This window comes from Engraulis encrasicolus, chromosome 23 (assembly GCF_034702125.1).
Source record: "Engraulis encrasicolus isolate BLACKSEA-1 chromosome 23, IST_EnEncr_1.0, whole genome shotgun sequence".
Taxonomy (NCBI): domain Eukaryota; kingdom Metazoa; phylum Chordata; class Actinopteri; order Clupeiformes; family Engraulidae; genus Engraulis; species Engraulis encrasicolus.
The window spans coordinates 20,247,541-20,254,893 of record NC_085879.1 but is presented as its reverse complement, the minus strand read 5'-3'; the positions used below and the strand labels follow the sequence as shown (position 1 = coordinate 20,254,893).

Genomic DNA, 7,353 nt, shown 5'->3' with positions numbered 1-7,353 from the left:
TGTGTAATCGGGGTGCGTAGAGATCTGGTTTAAGACAGCATCATACAGCAGTTATCATAGTGCAGTGGGTCACATAGGTCTAATCAGATCTCACCCATACCATACCAGGACCAGGGCAGGTGTCACCCATTCATAATACAAAAATAAAAACAAAATGAAAATCAAATACAAAAACCTAGCAATAAGACAATAAAACACTGCCCAATGACATTTCAGGTGGAGCTATGTTCACCACCAACTTTAACTTAACAAATGTGGGACGTTTGGCCATGTCAAGGGAGATGAGGAAGAGCTGCAAAAAGATGCTACAGATTTGTAAACGAATTTAGCTTGCCTTCCTCCTCATCCTCCTCTTCCTCCTCTCTTCCTCGTCTCGTCTCCTCAACTCTCCTCTCCTCTCCTTTCTCCCCTCTTGTGCTTAGCTGATTTTACTCCCTCTCTCCCTCCTTCGCTACCTCCCTCTCTTTCCCACCATACCTCTCTCTCTCTCTCCCTCTCTCCTTCTTCTCTCTCCCTCCTCTCTCTCTCCCCTCTCTCCCTCTCTCCTTCCTCTCTCCCTCCTCTCTCTCTCCCCTCTCTCCCTCTCTCCTTCCTCTCTCCCTCCTCTCCCTCCTCTCCCCCCTCTCTCTCTCTCTCTCTCTCTCTCTCTCTCTCTCTCTCTCTCTCTCTCTCTCTCTCTCTCTCTCTCTCTCTCTCTCTCTCCTTCCTCTCTCCCCCTCTGTATTTAGAAAGCGTGTGGGCCCACGTAGATGGAGAGGCGTAGTGCGGAGCTGCTCTGGTAGCTCATGACCATGTTGACGGAGACCATCTCCAGGTCCAGCACGTACTCCTTGGGCCCCGTCACCGCCCGCGCCAGCACCAGCATGGCACTGATGTTGTTGATTTGCTGAAGAGGAGATGAGAAGGGTTTACAAGAGGGTGGGGAGGAGGGTGGAAAGAGGGGGGAGGGGGGCGCAAAGAGAAAGAGAAACAGAAATCAATACAGTATGAACATGCAGGATTAGCCTGTGAAGATACACATATGTCAGAAAGATGTTGTATACTGTGGCCAGGGCCGTTGATGACTTTGGATAGGCCCCCCCTTGTCTGCATCTCTATACTTGGCAAGATACAGGGCAAAAATGTAATCCACAGCAGAATCTCAAAACCTTTATTTATGTTTGTTTCATTTCTTTGCACAAAATGGGTTGGCCTTTCCACCAGCGTCATTCAGGGTTTTTTTTCTGCCAAAATAAAAGTAGGTTACAAGGCTTGTAGGCTCAACAAAAGAAAGTAGGTCACACACACACAAGAAAAAAGATTTCGAGTATGACTTTTTTCTCTGAGGGAGTATCTGTATGCCTATGTGAGTATATTCCCTACTCCGCTCATTGCATTACTCATTGGCTGTTCCAAAAGAATGACTGCTCACCAAATGTCAACCAGACCTTGAAGGACACAACGCTACTTGGGGTTGCAAACCTCGTAAACACAACCACCAGTGTTGAGCCATAAACAAGTCCTGACAGTCTGTATTTACAAGACCAGTAGAGGTCTGGCTGATTGGGCCTTATGAGAGTAACTGAGCTGTGCTAATGATATTTTACATTCTCCTCTCCTCCTGTGTTCCCTCTGGATGTGTTGTGAGTAGAACACAGGATATAGAATCAATTCTAATCTGCTTTTTCCATAGACTGTATACAGTTGCTTCATTACAAAATAGGACGTTTGTCATCCATCTTATTATACTCAATGGCTTTTTCCTGTTCAATGGAATTCTATGGAATATTTTTTTTCATTCTATGTACTGTATTAACTCTACTCTGTTTAAGTTCTGTTCTAAGTTCCATTCATTTCCTTTCCATTCAATTCTATTCCATTCCGTGGGTGCAGAAGAAGAACTTGTTTCTTCTGTTTTCTTTTGTATTCTGTTCTATTCTATTCTATTCTGTTTTATTGCATTCTATTCTATTCTATTCTATTCTATTCTATTCTATTCTATTCTATTCTTACCCGTATGTAGAAGTCTCCGTCGGCGTCTCCGGAGCGTATGCGGAAGGAGTTGTTGGCGCCGGGGTAGACGCTGGTGGCGTGGATCTGGAAGATGTCTGAGGGCACCGTGCGCTCGGACGTGACGCTCATGTAGCGATGCACGATGAAGTGGGGCTCGTCACGGCAGCCAGGCTTACTGGTCGGACACATGCAGCGGCTGGAGGGGGACACAGAGAGAGACAGAGGGGACAATTAATAGTGGTGTGGATCGGCACTGCCCTCACGATCGGATTCGATCAAGACTCGGGAGGTAGCGATTCGATTCGATTCTATGCGATCCGATCCGATCCGATCCGATTCAATTCTACAATGCATTGCAATGCATTACATTTCTACTGAAAGCAAAGCAAATGTTTAATCAGTCAAGATGAAGCAATACAAGTAATCAGATACTAAGCAACAATTTATTGGCTGTTTTCTGTATCAGTCTGTATCAGTCTTGCAATGTTTTGAAGTGCTTTTATTTAATTTAACATTCATTTGCTTCCGAAGTATCCATGGAAGTAATTGAAACTTAGAAAAATTGCCGGATCGATTCTGGAACTTCCCGGATCGATTCTGGATCTTCCATGTCCCGCATTGGATTGCATCGCCGAATCGATCATTGTTGACACCACTAACAATTAGTGACTGGTCTCTGCAGCACGCTCATAGACACTCACAGACGAATAGTACCGCCATAATTAACATGGTGAACTGGGGCAATGTCACGACAGCCAGGATTACTGGATGGACACGTGCAGTGACTGGAGACACACAAAGATAAACACAAAGACATAGGAGAGAGTTAGTGACTGGTCTTCAACACTCTCTTACAGTAACTATGAAGAGGGGCATATCACGGCTGCCATGCTTACTGGCCGGACACATACAGCAACTGGAGGGTGGAGGGACACAAATATAGACTCGAAAACAAAAGAGAGAAGTAGTGGCTGATCTACAACACTCTAATACAGTAGAGTATGTGGGAGGTGATTCTCATTGAAATGGGGCACATCCAGGGCAGTCATGGGTAAGCGGTTAGGGCGTCAGACTTATAGCCCAAAGGTTGCCGGTTCGACTCCCGACTCGGCAGGTTGGTGGAGGGAGTAATTAACCAATGCTCTCCCCCATCCTCCGCCATGACTGAGGTACCCTGAGCATGGTACCGTCCCTCTGCACTACTCCCTTGAGGCACCATTGAGAACTGCCCCCTTGCACGGGTGAGGCATAAATGCAATTTGGTTGTGTGCAGTGAACACTGTGGAGTGCTGTGTCACAATGGCTTTCACTTTTCAAAGTGTGATACACGCATACACACATGGAAAGAAACATGTGAGCAAAGTACTCACAAAACCCTCAAAAGTCACTGTAGTACTGTACATGCACATGAATAACATCCAGACAGCACAAATGAAGTTCCAGTGTGCAAATATGTGTATTAAGATATTCACACCTGGGGCTCAATGAGCTAAGACGTCGTACCATTACACCAGTGACCGGGGTTTGATTCCGGAGGTCCTTTGCCGATCCTTCCCACTCTCTCTCTCCCCACTCTTTTCCTGTCACAATCTCAAATTGTCCTATCTCAAATTAAGGCATAAAAAGTCCAAAAATATCTTCAAAAAAAGATATTCACACCAAGCTATGAAGAAACCTCCAGTCCAGTGGTCAAACACCTATGTATGTGGCCACCACAAGGGGGTGCTGTTGTCATAGGTAATAACAGGCCTACAGCACAGTATATGCTGGCTGTGCCTAGTCTAAGTTCTTCCCCCTCAACAGGGAAGCCGATAGGGTAGGACACACGGGTCATTAACCCAGGGGCCAGGGAGGGGGTGACACCACTAAAAATGAGGCCTTTGTTATATTGTAGCCTATATATTTCAGCTGACTTTTTCTCGGGCCAGGCAAAAGCTGTCAGCGGCCCCTGCATCACAACTTGATGCATATCTTCATTTCGGAGTCCGTTCAGCCGGAAAGCAATAAACAGCGAGCTACCAAATAAAGACACCAGAGACCCTAACCAACCCCAGCACCTGCTGCTCATCAGTGGCGGTATGCGAACAACACCGCTGGACTGCTCATCTGGTATGCAGGGCATTTCCACGGTGGGCCGACATTCCCCGTGGGCCGATCCTGTTTGATTTCTTTGTTTCTTGTTTTTTTCCCATAGGGACTGGCTCACAGTTTAGAGGGGGAGATACGTTTCTTCATCTTCATTTAGGCTAGTGTTTCTCAACGAGGACTCTACAGACACTCAGTTTTGGAGCCCTTGGGGGGAGTTGAGAAGGACACAACAATGGGAGGTGGTGTGTTCAGTTGCAATAGTTGGGCATTAGTCCATTTTATCTTTTTATAGTAAGGCGGGCATTGGCAGGCTTATCATGAGGTCAAATACGGCATGAAAGTTACTCATTCCAGAATATCAGCTCTTTAAGTCGAGACAGAGCTTGGGGACCCTGGATGCCAAGCGAACGCTTTTCACGGCAGTTCTATTAGACAGTTAAATCGCAGGATCGGGCAAACATTTTTGGGCAAAGATAGGCCAATATGAGTGCGAGTTCGCTGGACGAACAGTTTTGACAGTTGGCGGGCCTGTCCACGTCTCAGTTCATTGGCCTAACGGCGCGATTGAAAAGAGCTTTGGCAAATAGTCTGCACGAGAGTGCATTCCCCATACCCTGTGTCTTCTTCTGTATGTAGTGTATGTATGTACTGTATGTATGCTACTTGACACCTTAATTAATTTACCTCCAGGGATCAATAAATTATACTCTCTACTACTCTACTCTAGAGATGTCGAAACAAGTCGACTGAAAGAGAACAGCTTGTATGTGAGAGGGGCCAGTTTAAGAAAAAAAACGCCTTAAAATGCCCAAAAATGCCCGGGTGTGTTTATTTTGGTCCCAGCCCAGCCCTGGCGAATAGCATGCTATGCTACGCTTTCAAAGGGGCAAACATGATCAAGTCTGGACTGGGGCACGGAAAAAATAATTACAACAAGCGGCAAGAGATATAATGGCAGAGCGGAATGGCAACATAGTTGTGTAATGGATAAAAGATGTGTGAAGTGAGCTGAACACGCACATACAGTACAGTATGTGGTTGTTGTGTCTTTACTGCTTTGCTTTTGCTGTGTGTAGGCCTACGCGCCTGAGTGTGTGCGTGCATGCTTGTGTGTGTGCATGCATGTGTGAGTGTGTGCTTGTGTGAACGTCATCTGCATGTGTGTGTGTGTGTGTGTGTGTGTGTGTGTGTGTGTGTGTGTGTGTGTGTGTGTGTGTGTGTGTGTGTGTGTGTGTGTGTGTGTTTGTGTGTGTGTGTGTGCACTGCATGCGTCTTTGTGCTTGTGTGCGTGCATGGGTGTCTACTCACTTTTCAGACACCTGTACATAGGGCTCAATGCAGGGGTTGTTGTCCACACACTTGTGTCCTCCATGGATGTTGATGCAGTTCTGCCTGTCCGTGCACGTGTGTGTCCCCGCTTCACACTCATTGATATCTGAAATGGAGAGAGGAGAGAACGTTAGTTTTCATTGGCAAAGTCAAGAAACAACAAAAGAAAAGTAAGCGCATAGCATGTCACGGTGGTCGTAGGCACACACACATGGCCATGGACAGGTTTGGTCGGGCCCGAGACCAAGTCGTCTTCAGTCATCTAAAATGGCCCATCCCTCAATACACACAGTGCATAGAGTACAGGACCCAATTCTGGGGGGCCCTCTGACTGGGCCCCGAAAAAAGATGCCCAGTTTGTGCCTCCCTCCCTGCCAGATTCCCTGGGCACATACTATGTCACTTGAGAAAGTGATGAAGGCTCACTCAGTCTCACTTCAGTAGAGAGATTTCCACAGTGGAAAGTTGTGGGGATGTGTGGGAATTTGTTTTGCCATTGTGGAAACTTCACCACAAGGATTTGATTTAATTTAATTGACGCAACATTTGATCCATCACACTGTCTGTCCTACAGGAGTGTTTAATGCAGTGATCAAATTCTATTCATTGGTTGGAACAGGGGAAAAATAGTTAGCATCTAACTCGCAACATTTAAATGTATGGTATTGTTCAATTGATTGATTGATTTAATTGATTGATATAATATATGGTATATTGATATTAGACTCATTACAGTGTATTTTGCTGTGTCATCATCGTCTTCATGAAACGTGTCACTTCTGCGGAGAGTGAGAGAGGTCAGGTGGCATTCTGTGATGTGTGGGCAGCCGTGGCCTAGCGGTTAGGGAGTTGGTCTTTCAATCTGAGAGTTGTAAGTTCGAATCCCACCTGACCTCTCCCTACACCTGCATCCATGGCTGAAGTGCCCTTGAGCAACACACCTAACCCCACACTGCCCCAGGGACTCTAACCAATACCCTGAAAAATAGTAAATGTAAGTCGCTCTGAATAAAAGCGTCAGCTAAATGTAATGTAATGTAATGTATTTTGCTGTGACATGGTCGTCTCTAGAATTCTAATGAATTATACACAGAGAGTGAGATGCAGAGAGTGAGAGAGGTGGGATTTACGCTACACCTCTGTCCAGAACACAGTGGAGGGCTAAGTGAGAGAGAGAGAGAGAGAGAAAGGGGGGACATAGAACTGATGATTAAAAAAAGAAAAGAAGAAGCCGGTGTACCCCAGTGAAGGACTACCATAAGAGAAAAAAAGGAGGACAGGAAGGAAAAATAACGAAAAAGAAGGCAAAATAGATGAGGGGAGGATAAGTTACCTAAGTGGAGGGCTGAAATGAAGGAAAAATAGATATGAAAGAAAAGGTTCCCCTTGGCAAGGAGGTGTACCAATACACTGAGCAATGGAGGGCAGATATACCATAAAAATAAGAAAATTGAAGGAAAACAAAGAAGAACCAAAAATAGACGGGGAGGAAACACTCACCTTGGTACTGAATGAGAGGGAGAAAAGGTGGAAAGTAGAGGAGAGGAGGAAGAAGTGAAGGAAGAGAAGAGAGGGGGAGGGGGGATGAATAAATGGTTCACCTTGACAGAGATGTGCACCTCTGCAATGAGTAGTAGGAGGGCTGATAGACAAAAGAAGGAACAGAGAGAAAAACTTCAGGAAAAAAAGAAGGGGAAGAGAGGAGTGGAAAAATGAAAATATGGAAGAGGCTCACCTTGACAGAGATGTGCACCTCTGCAATGGGCTGAGAAAAGTGGTGGAAAAAACGAAGGAAAAGTAGACTGCGGAGGATGGGAAGAGAAGAGAAGCAAAAAGAAATTGAAGGAAAAGAAGAGAGGGGGAGGGATAAAAGGCTCACCTTGGTACTGCACAAAAAAAAGATTGAAAAAAAATAAGGAAAAGGGGAGGGGAATAAAAAAATGC

The 7,353-nt window shown here is 45.6% G+C and overlaps 1 protein-coding gene across 2 annotated transcripts in view; it reads right to left on the bottom strand.

The window, feature by feature from the left end:
• Window positions 1-724: 724 nt before the first annotated feature.
• efemp2a (EGF containing fibulin extracellular matrix protein 2a) overlaps window positions 725-7,353 on the bottom strand; it is a 40,659-nt gene continuing 34,030 nt past the window's right edge. For both annotated transcript variants that reach the window (XM_063190431.1, XM_063190432.1), the window contains 3 exons: window positions 5,389-5,515; window positions 1,993-2,188; window positions 725-886 (listed from right to left, as the gene is read on the bottom strand). In XM_063190431.1, coding sequence (XP_063046501.1) covers window positions 725-886; window positions 1,993-2,188; window positions 5,389-5,515 — 485 coding nt within the window. The remainder of the gene's footprint in view (window positions 887-1,992; window positions 2,189-5,388; window positions 5,516-7,353) is intronic.